The 21,561-nt window shown below is 51.7% G+C and overlaps 1 protein-coding gene, 1 non-coding gene and 1 pseudogene across 2 annotated transcripts in view; all 3 read left to right on the top strand.

Moving 5' to 3' along the window:
- The first annotated feature begins 1,243 nt into the window (after positions 1-1,243).
- The window catches only part of LOC132807140 (uncharacterized), a 209,731-nt gene continuing 189,413 nt past the window's right edge, over positions 1,244-21,561 (top strand). Inside the window, exons 1-5 of the mRNA XM_060821462.1 lie at positions 1,244-1,722; positions 5,738-5,795; positions 9,187-9,244; positions 12,837-12,876; positions 16,111-16,265. Coding sequence (XP_060677445.1) covers positions 1,406-1,722; positions 5,738-5,795; positions 9,187-9,244; positions 12,837-12,876; positions 16,111-16,265 — 628 coding nt within the window. The 5' untranslated portion in view covers positions 1,244-1,405. The remainder of the gene's footprint in view (positions 1,723-5,737; positions 5,796-9,186; positions 9,245-12,836; positions 12,877-16,110; positions 16,266-21,561) is intronic.
- On the top strand, positions 2,944-3,126 carry LOC132807152 (U2 spliceosomal RNA). The gene has a single exon (XR_009641932.1). It is a non-coding gene; the product is annotated as a U2 spliceosomal RNA (small nuclear RNA).
- Positions 3,201-3,374, top strand: LOC132807154 (U2 spliceosomal RNA; annotated as a pseudogene).

Consider the following 21,561-nt stretch of genomic DNA (forward strand, 5'->3'; position numbering starts at 1 on the left):
AAACGGATCAACTGCTGCGGAGTGATCTTCTGATCTAGTTGGAAATCCTGGGACAGGGGCTATACCAGCGATAAAAGGTCCAGCAGTCAGTCGCAAAAACTTTGAACACAGTCAGGTCGATTGTAAAGGCAGAGGGCAAAGGTGACCAGCATGGGTCGCAACATTTGTGGTATCGCTTCTCGGCCTTTTGGCTAAGATCAAGTGTAGTTTCTGCCTCAAAGGTGTTCAGGAGGCGAGAGAGAGGCGGGGAAAACTGTCCCAGCTCCAGGAAAGTATGCAGAACCTGCTCCTGCTGCAGACGTTGGGGGTCGATGTCACGGAGGACCTCAAGGAGGTGAAGGGCCAGCAAGCCTCGCTCTTTGCCTCGGAGGCCTCCAAGATAATCTTCCGGTCCAGGGTCCGCTCGGTAGAGCAGGACGAGACGTGCTCACGTTTCTTCTTCCAGAAGGTGCACAAAGAGAGCTCCGTGCTCAGCAGCCTGAAGGAAGAAGATGGCTCGGTAACGTCATCTCAGGCTGACGTCATGAGGATCAGTAAATCCTTCTATGCCAGCCTGTATGACGCGAAGCCAACCGACAGCACGGCCTCACAGTCGTTCCTGTCCTCTATCACGGAGGTCCTAGAGGACGGAACGCGAGAGAGGCTGGATCAGCCGCTATCTCTGGATGAGCTGACCAGGGCCCTCGAGTCCTTCGAAAAGAATAAAACTCCCGGAAGCGACGGCTTACCGGTCGAGATCTATTCCGCTCTTTGGGACTTGATTGGCCGGGACCTGCTGGAGGTGTATGTCAGTATGCTTCGGGCAGGTACCATGAGTGAATCCATGAGGAAAGGCATCATCACCCTCATCTATAAGCGGAAGGGGGAGAGGGATGAAATTAGAAATTGGAGACCGATCTCACTGCTAAACACAGACTACAAAATCTTGTCAAAGGTCATCGCAAACCGGGTCAGGTCTGCTCTGGGAACGGTGATCCACCCCGACCAAACCTGTGCTGTACCGGGCAGGAAGATCTCTGAGAGCCTCGCACTCCTCAGGGATACGATCGCCTACGTGCAGGACAGGGGGGTGGACACCTGCCTCATCAGCCTGGACCAGGAGAAAGCCTTTGACAGGATATCGCATACATATATGAGGGATGTCCTCTCCAAAATGGGCTTTGGGGAGGGAATCTGCAATTGGATCAGACTGCTCTACACCAACATTGTCAGTGCAGTCTCAATCAATGGGTGGGAATCAGATAGCTTCCCTGTAAGATCTGGAGTCAGGCAGGGCTGCCCACTCTCTCCTGCCTTGTTTGTATGTTGCATAGAGCCATTTGCCGAATCCATCAGGAAGGATGCGAGCCTGAGAGGGGTGACTATTCCTGGCAGCGGGGGCCTACAGGTTAAGGCCTCCCTGTACATGGATGACGTCGCCGTTTTCTGCTCGGATCCGCTGTCCGTGCACAGACTCCTGTGCATCTGCGACCAGTTCGAGCGGGCCTCGGGGGCCAAGGTAAACCGAGGGAAGAGCGAGGCCATGCTCTTCGGGAACTGGACCGACCAATCCTATATCCCCTTCACCGTCAGGACTGGCCACCTGAAGGTGCTGGGTATTTGGTTCGGGGGTGCTGGGGCGTGCGCCAAGACCTGGGAGGAGCGGATCAGGAAGATGAGACAGAAACTAGGCAGATGGGAGCAACGGTCGCTCTCCATCGCGGGGAAAAACCTGGTCATCAGGTGCGAGGTACTCTCAGTATTGTTGTATGTGGCACAGGCCTGGCCTATCCCCAGAACCTGTGCTGCCGCAGTCACCCGGGCCATCTTCCACTTCATGTGGAGATCAAAGATGGACCGGGTCCGAAGAGACACCATGTACAAAGAGCGGTGCAATGGGGGAAAAAACACTCCCAATGCCACCCTCGCCCTGATGGCCACCTTTGTGTGTGGCTGCATCAAGCTGTGCGTGGATCCCCGGTACGCAAACACCAAGTGTCACTACGTACTGAGGTTCTACCTGTCCCCGGTGTTGCGAAGGATGGGCCTGGCCTCGCTGCCGCGGAACGCTCCGAGTAGTTGGACCGTTCCGTACCACCTGTCCTTCGTGGAGAAATTTCTGAAAAAAACACCTTTGACCACAAGTCCATCAGGAAGTGGTCAGCACGTAGTGTCCTTGAGACCCTTCGGGAAAAGGAGAGGGCGGATCCTGTTGAGTGGTTCCCTGAGCAGACTGTCAAAGCAATTTGGCAGAATGCCTCATCGCCAGAACTTTCTAACAAGCACCAAGACATGGCTTGGCTGGTGGTGAGAAGGGCTCTACCCGTGAGATCGTTTATGCACGCCCGGACTCTCTGCCGCACCGCACGCTGCCCTCGAAGTGGCTGCGGGGGGGACGAGACTGTCACACACCTCCTTCTGGAATGTGCCTATGCAGAGGAAGTCTGGAGAGGAATGCAGTGGTATTTGTCGAGGTTCGTCCCGAGCAGCGCCGTGACACGGGACTCCGTGCTCTACGGCCTGTTCCCCGGGACGCACACCGAGACGAATATCAACTGCGCCTGGAGGATCATCAACTCGGTGAAGGACGCTCTCTGGGTGGTCCGAAACCTGTTGATCTTCCAGCTGAAGGAGTTGACCCCGACTGAGTGTTGCAGACTGGCACATTCCAAGGTCCAAGACTACGTGTTGAGGGACGCGCTGAAGCTTGGGGCAGCTGCCGCCAAGGCGCGGTGGGGAAAGACCACCGTTTAACATCTGCCTGTCTAAAGAAGATCAGGGGGCCCATGCAGTCATTTGGGCTCTGCTGACGCCTCAGCCCAATATAAGGGCATAGGAGTGAGAAATGCACAGACTTGCATATAAAAAGGAAAATTCTAAACTGTGTATGTTAATGTGAACATATGTATGGCATTACCCAATGTACAGTGTATCAAATTATTTATGAATATTTACGAATAAAGTATATTTTGAAATAAAAAAAAAAAAAAAAATTCTGTTCTTATCAGTTTAATATCTGATATCCCCGTATGTGGGGAGCTCTGTATTAAATTGATTTTTGGAGCAGGGGGCTGGACTCGGAGCTTGCTCTGTTCACCCCACACATCGGCCTGGTATTGCAGTGTTTCCGGGAACGGTGTACCCTTCCTTACCACAGTTAAAAGTAGATTTATACAACCTCACTGAAGTAATCTCCTATATGAGGTTAGTGTGTGCAATCCCCCCCATGTCTGACTGCCCCTCCTTGCATTTGTCAGTTTAATATCTGATATTCCCCATGTGGGGAACTGGATATTAAATTGATTTTTGGAGCAGGGGGCTGGACTCGGAGCTTGCTCTGTTCACCCCACACATCGGCCTGGTATTGCAGTATTTCTGGGAACTGTGTACACGTCCTTACCAAAGTTAAAAGTAGATTTATACAACCTCACTGAAGTAATCTCCTATATGAGGTTCGTGTGTGCAATCCCCCACATCAGCCCCCATGTCTGACTGACCCTCCTGATGCCTTGCATTTATGTGGCTATATTCAAGCAGCACATGCCTTTGGTTTGTTTCCTGGATAGACTCAAACCCTCATGTTTGCTTCATATCTTACTGTACGCAATCTAGCCGTTTCATAAAATCCCTACAGTGCACAAACAGGCCATTTGGCCCAACAAGTATCCCACCCAGGTCTTCTACTCTATTACTCGACAATTATGGAACAATTTAGCGTGGTCCACTCCACCTAACCTGCACATCTTTGGACTGTGGGAGGAAACTGGAGCACCCGGAGCAAACCCACGTAGACATGGGGAGAGAATGTACAACCTCCACACAGTCGCCCCAAGGCTGGATGAGTGGCTGAACAGAGGCTGGTAGCTAAGTTTGGTACCCATGGGGATGGCCTCAACTGGGACCTTGGGTTCATGTCCCACTACAGGGGACCCCACTGCACTACACACTTACACACACACACTCACACGTTCACACTCGCACTCACACACCTACACACGCACACATACATACGCACACTCACACACGCACGCATACACACACGTACACATACATGCACACATACACTCACATAAACACACGTGCACACACGTACACACTCTTATATACTCACGCGCTCACACGACCCTCTCTCATTCACACGCTCTCTCATCAAACACACACACATACACCCCCCAAACACACCCTCTCACAGGCTTATACCCTGTAACACCCATGCACACATTCTACTGAGCACGCATACATGCATTCTCTCATGCGCACTCACGCGCACACTCTCTCTCTCCCTCACGCGCACTCACACATACACACGTCTGTATATCCTGTGACCATAGAGCGTAAGGTATAGCAGCAGATCTGGCCATTCGGCCCATCGGGTTTGCCCCACCATTTTGATCATAGCCGATCTGTTTCTCAAATCCATTCCCTTTCCTTCTCCCCATAACCCTGGATCCCCTGAACAATGGGGTAAACAGTTTAGTTCCCCTTACCTGAGGAAAGATTTACTGCCATTGGAGAGAGTGCAGCAGCCAGTCTGCCCGGTTGTTACTGGGTATGGAGGGACTGCCTTATGAGCAGGTTGGGCCTGTACTGATTAGAGCTTAGGAGAATGAGCAGGAACCGTATTGAAAGGGCTTGACAGGGGACCTGGGGAAAGGTTGTTTCCCCCATGGGCGAGAGTCTAGCACCAGAGGGCATTACCTCAGAGTAAGGCAGATGAAAGATGTGGAGGAATTTCTCCCATGAGGGGGATGAATCCTTTACCACAGGTGACTGTCAAGGCTGGCTCATTAAGTATGTTCAGGATGTGGAGGAGCCGGTGTTGGACCGAGGTGGACAAAATTAAACATTACACAGCACCAGGTTACAGTCCAGTTTATTTGGAAGCACTAGCTTTTGGAGCGCTGCTCTCCCGACAGCTTCCTGATGAAGGAGCGGTGTTCTGAAAGCAAGTCCTTCCAAGTAAACCTGTTGGACTATCACCTGGTGCTGTGGGATTTTTAACTAAGTACAGTAGTGCCTCGACATACGGCCGACCCCGCTCAGGAACAAATCAGTTTACGAACAGGATTGTATGTAAGATTTTGCTTCAGCGTACATTCGGAATTCAAGGTACGAACGGAGGTGCGACCACAAAAAGCCCGTGTGCGAAAACGTGGTTTCATTGTTCTGCTTTGCTACACACTAGTTGAACGCAAAAGCTCTCAGGTCCCGCCTGATCTCATTTAGTCGTCTTTGGCGTGTGCGCTGTGAACAGCGTTCGTTGCTACATCCAAGTATTCTTACACAGTCCGAACAATGGGAAACATTCATTCAGTTCACAAACTTTTTGGTTTGCGAACCGGGACCCGGAACGGATTAAGTTTGTAAGTCGAGGCGCTACTGTATATTCAAGGCTGAGATAGACAGATCTTTGATCGGTAAGGTGGGGGGGAAGGGGGAGGGGGTCGAGGGTCATGGGGAGAAAAGAAAGAAAGTGGGAGTGGAGGGTGGTCTGATCAGCCACGGGCTCGTTAAATGGCAGGGCCATACTCGATGGGCTGAATGGCCTGGTTTCTCCTCCTGTGGTTGAGTTAGTTTTTGTCCAATGGTTCGGGGTGGGTTTTGCAGGAGAGGGGTTGGAGTGGAGAGGGTGTGTGTGTGTCGGGGAGGGGGTGATGGTAAGCAATATGCAGTGGGAAATAGTCTGGAAGCTGTCACTGCAGATCTTAAACTGGATTGATAACGGATTCCCTTGTCCCCATATCCTGTCAAACAGCAGGCCACAGTCGGTGGGACAGATCTCTGAGAGCAGTCTATCAAGATCGGGAGGTCTGCTGGTAAGTGCCATCATTCACCGGTCTGTATATCCTGTGACCATAGAGCGTAATGTGAGAAACAAAACTCACTCACTTCTATAATTTCAGTCCGAGACAAGATCTGAATCAGTAGTGCCCTTTATTTCACATTTGCAAGTGGGTGCGATGTCCACAAGGCAGGGACAAAACACACACCAAATTCAACGAATACTCAATATTTATATAATTTAGTTTCTATATTTTTTAACGTTTCATTGCTCCTCCCCTGTTTACATCCTCCGCTTCCCTAAGACCGGTACCCCTTACTCCTGTTTATCTCTTGCCTTATCCGGTCTTGTCTGTGACAAAACGCTTATTTCTGGCCTCACAAGGCCGTTTGACCTCATCCCGCTGTGGGTCATTGTTCGGCATATCCTTTCCTTACCATTATCTACTCCCTCCATCTGTGTCTCCCCTCTCATACCGATCGTTAAGACCCTTTTAATTGGGGTTTGTTCCTGTGTTTCTGAAAAATGTTTATACCTACTCTTTGTACAGGCGTATCGAGCTTAACTGCCTCCCCTCACAGCACCTTATCTATTCCCCTGTAATATCTACCATTGTTTTGCAGTCCCGTTTCATTCTTACAGACATTTTTAGCTAATACAAAAAAACAATGATGTATTTCCTCCACATAGTTTCCATTCTTGTTGACTCAGCTCTTGTCTGAAACAATTACACACTGGTGTGAGTTCATTTACTTTGTATAAGTAATTATAATTGCAGAAGTAACCCTACTTTATCTATATCCCACAGTAAGGTATAGCAGCAGATCTGGCCATTCGGCCCATCGGGTTTGCCCCCGCCATTTTGATCACGGCCGATCTGTTTCTCAAATCCATTCCCTTCCCTTCTCCCCGTAACCCTGGATCCCCTGAACAATAAAGAACTGATCTCTCCCTCTCTCTCTGTCTTAAATACCCTCAGTGACATGACCCCCACCCCCCCACAACCCCCTCCAGCCATGCGTCCCACAGATTCCCCACCCTGCGGCTGAAGAAATCCCACCTCCCCTCAGTTTGCAAGGGTGGACCCTTCACTCTGAGGCTGGGCCCTCATGTCCTGGTCTCTCCGACTGGTGAAAACGTCTTTGTCACATCCACTATATCCAGGCCACTCAGTCTCCTGTAAGTTTCAGTTCGATTGCCCCCTTCATCCAGTGACCCAGGGACTTCAGCCATTCCCCCACTGATGTCACCTCATGTCCCTGTGTCTATAGAGGGTGTCTGTTCTCACGTCTGCTCTATGTGTTTCGTTGGTGTGACTGCTCTCAGCTCTGCACCGTGTGTGTGTGTGTCTCTCTCTCTCACTACAGTGCGACCTCTCTTGTCATTGCTTCATGTGTCTCCTCTGTGTGACAGCTCTCAGCACTATGTCCACCGACAGTGTCACTGCCCGTACCTGTGTCCCGTCTGTGTGTCTTTGCAGTGCAGTGTGTTGGGGACAGTTCCAGACAGTCCGTTCCTGTGTCTGTTGAAACTAAGACTCCCCGGTCTTTGTCAGGATCCAGTCCTCGCCGTGAGATGAAATGGTGAATGTGAGATGGAGATTCAGGTTCCAGCAAAGGTCCTCATCTCTGCTCAAGTGTCCACAGCTTTGTACATGCCCCTGCTCTTATTGTGAGAATGTACATATACACGCAGGCACACACACACATGCAATCACACGGACACTATTACACAGACACACACACGCAATCGCACGGACACAATTACACACACACACTCAGGCACACACAAACATGCAATCACACGGATGCAATTACACACACATACACAGGCACACACGCACATACAATCACATGGACACAATTACACAGACGCACACGCAGGTACACACAAACATGCAATCACACAGACAATTGCACAGACACACACGCAGGTACACACGCACATGCAATCACACGGACACAATTACACAGACGCACATGCAGGCACACACACAAGCAATCTCACCGACACAATTACACAAATATACAGGCGCACAAACACAATTACACTCAGACAAACACATGCACCAAGGTGCAGGTACACAATTACACAGCAGACACACAGAGGTACATGTTCTCAAATACACAGTCTCTCACACACACAGGCGCACTTACACACTTATACAGTCTCAAACACACACACACACACACAGAGGCACAGTTACACAGACACATCCACATATAGACACATATACATACAGGCACACATACCCAATTACACAGACACATACACACGTACAGGCATACATAGTCAATTACACAGGCACACACACATTCCGGCACACTGACCCAATTACACAGACACCCACATACAGGCACACAGACATAATTACAAAGACTGACATACACACCCATAGAGGCACACAGAGCCAATTCCACAGTCACACACACACACCCAATTACACAGACACACACGAATACAGGCACACATACCCAATTTCACAGGCACACACACATGCAGGCACACAGACACACCCACATACAGGCACACAGACCCAATTACATAGACACACACGCACACATACAGGCGCACATACCCAATTACACAGACACACACACATACAGGCACACACACCCAATTACACAGTTAGACACACACACATACCTAATTACACAGGTATCTACAATTACAGGCACACACACCCAGTTACACAGACACCCAGATGCAGTTGAACGTATATACACACACAGCCGGATGGGCACACACATATGTGCAAGCACATGGAAACAGTTATACAATTGGCTGAATACATACGTTTGCAAGTACACAGACACAATCTCACAGTCAGACAGACACACGGACACATTCAGGTGCACGTGCACAGTAACAGTTGGACAGACACCCTGACCCATGTGCACGTACACGATTACACAGTCAGGCAGACACACACGCAGGCACGTGTACATCACTACAGAATCGGACAGACACACACAGATGTACATCGACAGACAGACTGGCACACTCACCCACCCACCAATACACACACACACACCCGCCCCCACCTCCCCCCAGGAAGTCTCGATGCAGTGATTGGGAACAGAGGCTCTAACTTCTGTCCTTGCCCTTGACTCTGAGGCTGCTGCCCCTGGTCCCTGCTCCCTGGGAACAGGGAGACCCAGTGGTTGAGAAGCAGTTCCAGCGGAGGTGAGGTTGCAGGGTGGGAAAGCCGGGGGAGTGGGGAGGGAGGGTGGGTTATGGAGCCTGAATCCCAACGTGGCCAATCCAGCAGGACCCAGGAGGCTGGAATCCGACGGGGGAGTTCTCCCCCTTTCCGTGCACGGTGACTGAAGCGAGGGGTGTGCCACCCGTTCAAAGTGATCACTGCCCCCCCCCACTCCCCCTGCCCAATCCTGGCTGAAGGGTGACTCCTCTCTCCTTTGCAGACACCCAGAGGAAGTTCCATCCCGTCCGGGAGGAGCACACCGAGAGACACAACCATGGGTGAGTGAAACACCTGACCCAGCGGAACGGGAGCATAGAACAGTCCGGAACAGTACAGGCCCTTCGGCCCTCGATGTTGCGCCCAATGTGTGGAACCCATCTGATGCCCATCTAACCGGCACTATTTCCATTCTTGTCCATATGTTTATCCTACGAACATTCAAATGCCCTTAAAGTTCGTGGCACGGTGGCTCAGTGGTTAGCGCTGTTGCCTCACGGCACCAGGGACCCAGGTTCGATTCCCGCCTCGGTCAACTGACTGTATGGAGTTTGCACATTCTCCCCCCAGTGTCTGCGTGGGTTTCCTCCGGGTGTTCCGGTTTCCTCTCACAACCCAAAGATGTGTAGGTTAGGGTGGATTGGCCATGCTAAATTACCCATAGTGCCCAGGGATGTGCAAGTTAGGGTGGATTGGCCGTGCTAAATTACCCATAGTGCCCAGGGATGTGCAGGTTAGGGTGAATTGGCCGTGCTGAATTACCCATCGTGCCCAGGGATGTGTAGGTTCGGTGCATTAGTCAGGGGTAAATGTAGAGCAGGGAGAATGGGTCTGGGGGGGGTTACTCTTCGGAGGGTTGGTGTGGGCTTTTAGGGCCGAAGGGCCTGTTTCCACACCGAGGGGATTCTGTGATTCTTTCTCTGATTGTTGGTGAGTCTGCTCCTGTTGTGGGCAGTGCGTTCCACACCCCGACTACTCTCTGGGTAAGGAACCTACCTCTGCCATCAGCCCTACATCTACCACATCTCCGTTTACAGCTATGTCCCCACGTGCTGGCCGTCACCATCCGAGGGAAAAGGCTCTCACTGTCCAAGGAGGAGGAAAGGAGGAGGGGATCTCAGGGGAATTGGTGGGAGAGAGAGAGAGAGGGACAGGCCGAGGGTCAATCCATGGAGAGGTAGGAGGGAGATACACACTCGGAATGATATTTTTCGGAGGGGGTTTGTTGGGATTGACGGGGGTGGTGTTGCTGCCTTTTGGAGCGGGAGACACACTGAGGTGGGGGGGAAGGGGATGTTTCACAATGGTTGGATATTGAAATCCCCCCCACCCAGAGTACACTGGGCACTCCCACCCTCCTTGGTGCCCCCTCCAAGTGTTGCTCAACGTGGAGGCGTAGAGATTAGGAGGGCAGGGCACTGCGGGGTCATCAGCAGGAGGCTTCCTCACCCGAGTTTAACCTGAAAGGATAGGGGTGCGGGGTAATCAGCCCCATGTTTAACCTGAAGGGATAGGGGTCAGGGGTCAGGGCACTGTGGGGTAATCAACTCCGAGTTTAACCTGAAGGGATAGGGGTCAGGGGTCAGGGCACTGCAGGGTAATCAGCTCCGAGTTTAACCTGAAGGGATAGGGGTCAGGGGTCAGGGCACTGCAGGGTAATCAGCCCCATGTTTAACCTTAAGGGAAGGGGGTCAGGGCACTGTGGGGTAATCAGCTCCGAGTTTAACCTTAAGAGAAGGGGGTCAGGGGTCAGGGCACTGCAGGGTAATGAGCTCCGAGTTTAACCTGAAGGGATAGGGGTCAGGGGTTAGGACACTGCAGGGTAATCAGCCCCATGTTTAACCTTAAGGGAAGGGGGTCAGGGCACTGTGGGGTAATCAGCTCCGAGTTTAACCTTAAGAGAAGGGGGTCAGGGGTCAGGGCACTGCAGGGTAATGAGCTCCGAGTTTAACCTGAAGGGATAGGGGTCAGGGGTTAGGACACTGCAGGGTAATCAGCTCCGAGTTTACCCGTAAGGGAAGGGGGTCAGGACACTGTGGGGTAATCAGCCCTGAGTTTAACCTGAAGGGAAAGGGGTCAGGGGTCAGGGCACTGTGGGGTAATCAGCCCTGAGTTTAACCTGAAGGGAAGGGGGTCAGGGGTCAGGGCACTGTGGGGTAATCAGCCCTGAGTTTAACCTGAAGGGAAGGGGGTCAGGGGTCAGGGCACTGTGGGGTAATCAGCTCCGAGTTTAACCTGAAGAGAAGGGGGTCAGGGGTCAGGGCGCTGTGGGATAATCAGCTCTGAGTTTAACCTTAAGGGAAGGGGGTCAGGGGTCAGGACACTGTGGGGTAATCAGCTCTGAGTTTAACCTGAAGGGATAGGGGTCTCCTAAACGTTACCATCTCGAAGGACAAGGGCAGCAGATACATGAGAACAACACCCCCCCACCCCCACCTCCATCCTCCCCAGGGTCTCCCTCTGAGTCACCCTCACTCCTGACTGGGAAATACATTCCAGACGTGACCCAGCGACAGTGAGGGGAGCAGTGAACTCGCTCCAGGTCAGGACCGTGCCCTGGGGGACATCTGGCAGACTGTGGCGTTTCCACTGCATTTCCCCGCTCCCCTGGTCGTTTTGGTTTTGGAGTTGTTGGGTTGAGTTGAGGGAGGGGGAGGGCATGTGGGTCGTGCCTTTGGAAGGCCATCAGTCAGCCCGCTGCTTCCGGAACCTTCTGTGTTTGACGCGTCTCGGGGGCCGAAGGGGCTGAGTCTCTGAGGTGGTTGCGGATGGAACCGGAGGGGAGCATGGGCCAAACCTTATGGACCAGGCTGAGGGATGTGAGCGTGGGCTGGTAGAAGTAGATTCAGTCGCTGCCCCTCCAGCAGGGAATCGGAAAAATATCCGGGAGGAGAGAGAGAGAGAGCGAAGGTACACGGGGCTGACTGGATTTGTCTTCAAAAGTGCCAGAACGACCAGACTCCACGGCCCAATGTGCTGTCTCCTTTTCACGGTCACGCCAGAACATTCTCCTGACCCCACTCACTCCCTGGAACAGGCGCACTTCTCCAGAGAGCGTCACTGATTGGAGATCCACATCTCTCTCTCTCTCGCTCTCTCCCTCTCTCTCTCTCTCTCTATCTCTCTCTGTCTCTCTCTCTCTCTGTTTCTCTATTTCTGTCTCTCTCTCTGTGTCTCTCTGTTTCTGTCTCTCTATCTCTGTGTTTTTCTCTCTCTCTCTCTCTCTCTTCCCTGTCTCTCTCTCCCTGTGTCTCTCTGTTTCACTCTCTCCCTCTCTCTCTCTCTCCCCCCCTCTCTGTCTCTCTGTCACTCTCTCTGTCCCTCTCTCCTCCCCCCCCTCGCTATCTGTCTCTGTCTCTCTCTCTCTTCCCTCTGTGTCTCTCTCTGTGTCTCTCTGTTTCTGTCTCTCTCTCTGTCTCTCTCTCTCCCCCCCCCCCCCCATCTCTCTGTCCCTCTCTCCTCCCTCTCTCTCTCTATCTCTCTCTGTCTCTGTCTCTCTCTTTCTCTCTCTCTCTCTCCTCTCTCTCTGTCTCTGTCTCTCTCTCCCTCCCCCCACTCTCTGACAGAGGTGGGTGGCTTGGGGGGAAGGGGGGAGTGCATTGAAAACGGAAGTGCCCGTGGAGGTCTCTCCAACCCCTGTCCAAGGGGCAAACTCCGTGGTGGGACCTGATCCCTCTCTGTTTGTTTGGGGCTCACTAACAGTTGTTCCCCCCTCCCCACCGCACCCCCTACTGCCTGCCCAGCCTGATGTTCACTTCATAGCACAAGGGGAGCGTATCAGACTGGACCAGGAACCGGGGACTGTTACACATCGGGGCGTGAGAGTTTCTGAATTGATATTTGTGGCCAAGTTACTTTCTCTCTTCAATTTAGGCTCACCTTCTGCAGGGTCTGGAGACAGTGTGTCTCACAGGTGAGATGTTCCAGCATGGTGTTAACTCTGTTGGTGTCTCTGTGTGCCCTTCTCTGTCTGTGTGTTTAGCTCTGTGTCTCACTCACTGAGTGTGTGTCTCCCCCTCTCTGCCCTCCTTGGCTTCTCTGTTTTGCCTCAGTATCTTGCTTTCTGTCTCCCTGTTCTGTCATTATCCTTCTGTATTCCTTCTTTGCTGTTGCTTGACTCTCTATTGTCATGTCTTTCTCTTCTCAAGTCTCTCTCTCTATCCATCAGTATCTCTTTCTCTCTTAGCCCCCTCCCTTTATCCCTATCTCCCTCAGTCCCCTCCCTTTATCCCCATCTCCCTCAGTCCCCTCTCTTTATCCCCATCTCCCTCAGTCCCCTCTCTTTATCCCTATCTCCCTCAGTCCCCTCCCTTTATCCCCATCTCCCTCAGTCCCCTCCCTTTATCCCTATCTCCCTCAGCCCCCTCCCTTCATCCCTATCCCCCTCAGTCCCCTCCCTTTATCCCTATCTCCCTCAGTCCCCTCCCTTTATCCCTATCTCCCTCCGTCCCCTCCCTTTATCCCTATCTCCCTCAGTCCCCTCCCTTTATCCCTATCTCCCTCAGTCCCCTCCCTTTATCCCTATCTCCCTCAGTCCCCTTCCTTTATCCCTATCTCCCTCAGCCCCCTCCCTTTATCCCTATCTCCCTCAGTCCCCTCCCTTTATCCCTATCTCCCTCAGTCCCCTCCCTTTATCCCCATCTCCCTCAGTCCCCTTCCTTTATCCCTATCTCCCTCCGTCCTCTCCCTTTATCCCTATCTCCCTCAGCCCCCTCCCTTTATCCCTATCTCCCTCAGTCCCCTCCCTTTATCCCCATCTCCCTCAGTCCCCTTCCTTTATCCCTATCTCCCTCAGTCCCCTCCCTTTATCCCTATCTCCCTCAGTCCCCTTCCTTTATCCCCATCTCCCTCAGTCCCCTCCCTTTATCCCTATCTCCCTCAGCCCCCTCCCTTTATCCCTATCTCCCTCAGCCCCCTCCCTTTATCCCTATCTCCCTCAGCCCCCTCTCTTTATCCCTATCTCCCTCAGCCCCCTCCCTATATCCCAATCCCCCTCAGTCCCCTCCCTTTATCCCTATCTCCCTCCGTCCCCTCCCTTTATCCCCATCTCCCTCATCCCCCTCCCTTTATCCCTATCTCCCTCAGTCCCCTCTTTTATCCCAATCCCCCTCAGTCCCCTCCCTTTATCCCTATCTCCCTCAGTCCCCTCTCTTTATCTCTCTCTAAGGGACCTGGAGGGCAACTTTTTCACTCAAAAGCTGGTACGGGTGTGGAATGAGCTGCCAGAGGAAGTGGTGGGGGTGTTACACTGACAACATTTAACAGGCATCTGGATGTGGACAGGAATAGGAAGGGTTTGGAGGGATATGGGCCGGGTGCTGGCAGGTAGGACTAGATTAGGTTAGGAATGTCTGGGTTGGCACGGACGGGTTAGACTGACGGGTCTGTTTCTGTGCTGTACATCTCAATGACTCTATGAAGTGTTTCCAACACTGACTAACACCGGGTACCAGGGTGGAGGGACACGGAACCGTACGGCACAGTACAGGCCCTTCGGCCCTCCATGTTGTGCCGGCCTAACCTCGGTACCCTACATTTTACTCTCATCCCTGTGCCTATCTAAGAGTCGCTGAAATGTCCCGAATGTATCTGACTCTACTCGCACAGCTGGTAGTGCACCCCACGCACCCACCACTCCCCGTGGAAAGAACTGAACTCTGACACCTCCTTTTAAACGTCCTGGGAGTCGGGTTAGCTCAGTTGGCTGGACGGTTGGTTTGCAGAGCTGTGTGATGTTGACGGCGTGGGTTCAATTCCCATCACCGGTTTGGGGTTACCCCTTCTCAACTTCTCTCCCTCGCCCGAGGGCTGGGGCCCCCTCAGGTTAAATCCCTCCCAGTCACTTCTTTCTGTAATGAGAGAGCAGCCCCCGGGGTCTGGTAGGACCATGGCAACACAGCAACGTAAATGTCCCGAGTGTATCCGACATTGGCTGGGTTGGTGGGTGGGAGTAGGATCGAAGTGGGTCCCCCGTGGACAGGGTGAGCTCAGAGAGGGCAGTGGGTGGTAAATGGAGAAGGTTTGAGGTTCAGGGCAGGGAAGGGGTTGCGGTGTCCAGGGGAGGACCATCACAGCAAGTTTGGCCCCTGTAAAGGAATGCCACAGCAGAGGCTGAAGAGTGTGGTGTGTGAGTGTATCTGAGTGTGTGTGTGTTTCTGAGAGTGTGTGTGAGAGTGTCTGTGTGTGTCTGTGTGAGCAGTGTCAAGGCAGTGCAGCTCATGAAGTCTTGGCTTTGATGAAGCTGTGACTTTCAGCAGCTTATTTCACCCTGTTCTGGTTTTTGCAGAGCGGTTGTAAGGCAGAGGGGTAAAGCTGTTTACCGAAGACTGGGTGTGTGTGTTTGCCTGTGTATGAGTGTACATATGTGTGTGTCTCTATCTGTGTCTGTGTGTGTCTCTATCTGTGTCTGTGCGTGTGTGTGTATCTCTCTATCTTTGCCTGTGGGTCTGTGTGTGTGTGTGTTTGAGAGTGTGTATGTGTGTATGTGTGCGTGTCTCTATCTGTGTCTGTGTGTGTGTATCTCCTATCTGTGTCTGTGTGTCTGTGTTCTTGTGTCTGTGTGTCTGTGCATTTTGGGTGGGTCTGTGTGTGTATGTGTCTGTGTGTCTGTGCGAGTGTCTGTGTGTGTGTCTGTGTATGTGCGAGAGTGTGTCTGTGTGTGTGTGTGTGTGTGTCTGTGTATGTCTGTGTGAATATGTGTAAGTGTGTGTGAGTGAGAGTGTGTCTGTGTGAGTCTGTGTCTGTGTGAGTGTGTGTCGGTATGTGTGTGTGTCTGCATGTGTCTGTGTGTGTGTCTGTGCGAGTGTCTGTGTGTGTGTGTATGTGTGAGTCTGTGTGTGTGTGAGTGAATGTGTGTGTGAGTGTGTGTCTGTGTGTGTGTGAATGTGTGTGAGTGTGAGTGTGTGTGTGTGTGAATGTGTGTGAGAGTGATTGTGTGTGTGTCTGTGTGAATGAGTCTGTGTGTGTGAATGTGTGTACAAGTGTGTGTGAGTGTATGTGTGTCTGTGTGGGTGAGTGTGTCTGTGAGTGTGTGTGTGTGTGTTGTCGGAGGGGGGAGTTGTTAACGAAGGGTATAGGAGATATTTAATGCTGTCATGGCCTGGTCATGCAAGTGGTAGTGACGACATCATTTGATCTTGTTGCTCAGATTGGCATCCCGAACCCCGACACTGCTGACCGGCCCAGCCCCAGGGAGCGGGGGGCAGGGCTCCTCGGAGAGATACAGAGATACCGGGGTTCTCCTATCCCACAGTGTGAGGCACCTCCCCTTGGCAGGTTACACCAGCCCATTCAGGCTCATCGGTAAGGTATCCTCTGCTCAGGCAGCATCAACAGTACGGGCTCACACACACACGCACTCACACACACACTCACACACATACACTCACACACACACGCGCACACTGATTCATACACGCACATGCACACAGTCTCACACACACACTCACACACACACACTCACACACACACACACACACACACTCACACACATACACACACACACTCGCACACACACACATGCACTCATACACACAGACACACACACACATTCACACACACACACACACACGCACTCACACACAGTCACACACACACACACTCAGTCACACACACAGACGCATATGCTCACACTCACACGCACACGCTCACACTCGCACACATAAACACACACGCACTCACACACACTCACACTCAACCACTCGCACACACTCACTCACACACACACACAAAACCACACACACACTCTCTCTCTCACACTCACACACACGCATTCACACAGTCATACGCATACTCACATACACACACACACTCTCACACAGTTACACACACACATGCACTAATGCACACACACACATTCTGACACAACCACACTCACACACACACTCATACAGTCACACACATACTCACATACGCACACACTTTCACACATTCACAGTCACACACACTCACGTATGCACACAAACTCATTCTCACACACACAGACTCACCCACTCGCACACTCACCCACTTACACACACACAAGCTCACACATTCACACACTCTCTCTCACACACACACAGACACACACACACTCACTCACTCACACACACACACACACACACACAGACACTCACGCGCACACACACACACTCACAAGCAGGCACACACACACTCTCTCACTCACACATGCACACTCACAGACACACACTCACACCGTCTCACACTCACACACTCACTCACACACTCACAGACACACACAAGCTCACAGACACACACACACACTCACACACTCTCAGACACACACACGCACACACACACTCTCACACAAACAGGCACACACACACTCTCTCACTCACACATGCACACTCACAGACACACACTCACACAGTCTCACACACACACTCACTCACACACTCACACACTCACACTCACAGACACACACAAGCTCACACACACACTCTCAGACACGCGCACACACGCACGCACACACTCACACCCACTCACTCACACAACACACATGCACACACTCACACTCAAACACACACTTTTGCACACACTCGCACACACCTGCATTCACGCTCACACACACACTTACACACACACACTCACAGACACACACGCACGCATGCACTCGCACACACACACTCACACTCACTCACACTCACTCACACATACATGCACAGACTCACAAACACACACGCACACACACTCTCTCACCCACGCACTCACACATGCACACTCACAGACACACACTCACAGTCTCACACTCACACACTCACTCACACTCACAGACACACACACTCACTCACACGCACTCATACACGCGCACACGCACACACAATCACACCCACTCACTCACACGACACACATGCACACACTCACACTCAAACACACACTTTTGCACACACTCGCACACACCTGCATACACGCACACACACACACTTACACACACACACTCACAGACACACAAGCACACACACACTCGCACGCACACACTCACACCCACTCACGCATACATGCACACACTCACACACACACTCTCACACACACTCTCACCCACACACACACACTCACACACTCTCACACAAACACTCACACACTCACACTCACACACTCACATACAAACACACTCACACATTCTCACACAAACACACACACTTACACACCCACTCACAAACCCACTCACACACCCACACACACTCGCACATACCCGCACACATGCTCACACACTCATAAACTCACACACATACACTCACACACACACATATGCACGCTCACACGCACCCACACACACTCTCAATCTCTCACACATACACACACACACACCAGTCTCACTCACTCACACACATACTCACACGCACGCGCGCACACACACTTACACTCACACACACACACGCACACACTCGCACATACCTGCACAACGCTCACACACTCACACACACACTCACACACGTACACACACACATACGCACACAGACACCCACACAAACACACATACACTCTCACACTCACTCACTCACATGCACACTCACACACTCCCCCACACTCACCCACACACACAAACACACACACTCTCTCTCACACTCACACACGCATGTACACACACCCGCGCATTCACACAGTCACACACATACTCACATACACACACACACTCACACAGTCACACACATACTCACATACGCTCACACACTCACAGTCACACACACGCACGCACACACACACTCATTCTCTCACACACACACACACTCACCCACTTACACACACATACTCACCCACACACACACTTTCACAAATTCAAACACTCTCACACACACTCACACACGCAGACTGACACACTCACCCACTCTCACACACACACACACTCACGCACATACACTCACACAATCACACACACACTCACACAGTCACACAAATACTCACATACGCACACACACTTTCACACACTCACAGTCACACACACGCATGCACACACACTCACTCATTCTCACACACACACTCACCCACTCGCACACTCACCCACTTACACACATACTCACCCACACACACACTTTCACACATTCAAACACTCTCACACACACTCACACACTCAGACACACACACTCACCCACTCATACACACACACACACACACACAATCACACTCTCTCACCCACATACTCACACATGCACACTCACAGACACACACACTCACTCACACACACTCAGACACATGCGCACACACGCAGACCCACTCACTCACACACACACATGCACACACTCACACTCAAACACACACTTTTGCACACACTCGCACACACCTGCATACATGCTCCCACACACTTACACACACTCACAGGCACACACGCACTCACACACTCACACACACACACACACACACATATGCACTCACCCACTCACCCACACACACGCACACACTCACACACTCTCACAGAAACACACACTCACACAACTCTCACACACACACTCTCACACACACACGCTCACACACACTCGTACACACACATACAAACTAACACACACATTCTCACACACACTCACCCACTCACACACACACATTCACCCACTCACCCACACACACTCACACACACTCTCACATACACACACTCTCACACAAACACGCACACTTACACACCCACTCACACACCCACTCACACACTCGCACACACCCGCACACATGCTCACACACTCATACACTTACACAAACGCACACTCACACACTCCCCCACACTCACCCTCACACACACTTGTACACAAACTCACACACACTCACATACAAACACACACATACCCACATACACACACACTCTCACACTCACAAACACACACACACACACGCTCTCACTCACACACTCGTACATGCACACTCGTACACACACATGCACGCACACACTCACATGCTCACACATTCATGCTCGCGCGCACACACACACACACATGCACACCCACGCACACTCACCCACTCACACAAACACTCTCACACACAGTCTCACACACACACATTCACACACAGTCACACACAGTCACACACTCTCACATACTCACACACCCACTCTCACACATTCACAGTCACACACACACATTCACGAACACACCCACACACTCACACTCACACATTCACACACACACTCAGCCACTCTCACACACACACTCACCCACAAGCACATACACACACCCTCACATACTCACACACACTCTCACAAACACACACTGACACGCACACACACACTCACACACAAGCGCACACACACACGCTCACACACACACACACACTCACACGCACACACACAAATACACACGCTCGCTCACACACACACACGCTCACACACATGCACGCACACACACTCACACACACACACGCACACCCACATACACTCACACTCATCCACACATACTCACCCACTCACACAAACATTTTCACACACACTCACACACAGTCACACACACACTCACATACTCACACACGCACTCTCACACGAACACACACACTCACACTCACAAACACACACTCACACATACACACAAGCACACACACACACTCTCACATACTCACACAGTCACACACTCACACGCACACACACTCTCATGCATACACACACACACACACTCACCAACTCTCACATTCACCCACTCTCTCACACTTACACACTCACCCACTCACACACACCCAGACTCAACCACTCTCTCACACACACACTCACACACACACACGCACACCCACACACACTCACACTCATCCACACACCCTCACCCACTCACACAAACACTCTCACACACAGTCTCACACACACACACTCACACACACACTCACCCACTCTCACACACACACAAACACACACGCCCGCTCACACACACACGTTCACACACATGCACGCACACACGCTCACACACACATGCACGCACACACATGCTCATACATTCATGCATGCACACACACACGCACACCCACACACACAGTCACAGTCACACACACTCTGACATACTCACACACCCACTCTCACACACTCAGTCACACACACACACACACTCACGAACACACACACACACTCACGAACACACACACACTCACGAACACACAAACACGCACTCACACACACACTCACCCACAAACACATATACACACTCTCACATACTCTCACACACTCTCACAAACACACATTGACATGCACACACACTCACACTCATCCACACACACTCAGCCACTCACACAAACACTCTCTCACACACACACTCACACACAGTCACACATACTCTCACATACTCACAAACCCACTCTCACACACTCACAGTCACACACACATACGAACACACACACACTCACGAACACACAAACACGCACTCACACACACACTCACCCACAAACACATATACACACTCTCACATACTCTCACACACTCTCACAAACACACATTGACATGCACACACACTCACACTCATCCACACACACTCAGCCACTCACACAAACACTCTCTCACACACACACTCACACACAGTCACACATACTCTCACATACTCACAAACCCACTCTCACACACTCACAGTCACACACACACTCACGAACACACACAAACTCACACTCACACAAACACACATTCACACACACACTCACCCACTCTCTCACA

The sequence above is a fragment of the Hemiscyllium ocellatum genome, assembly GCF_020745735.1.
Source record: "Hemiscyllium ocellatum isolate sHemOce1 chromosome 27 unlocalized genomic scaffold, sHemOce1.pat.X.cur. SUPER_27_unloc_1, whole genome shotgun sequence".
Taxonomy (NCBI): Eukaryota; Metazoa; Chordata; class Chondrichthyes; order Orectolobiformes; family Hemiscylliidae; genus Hemiscyllium; species Hemiscyllium ocellatum.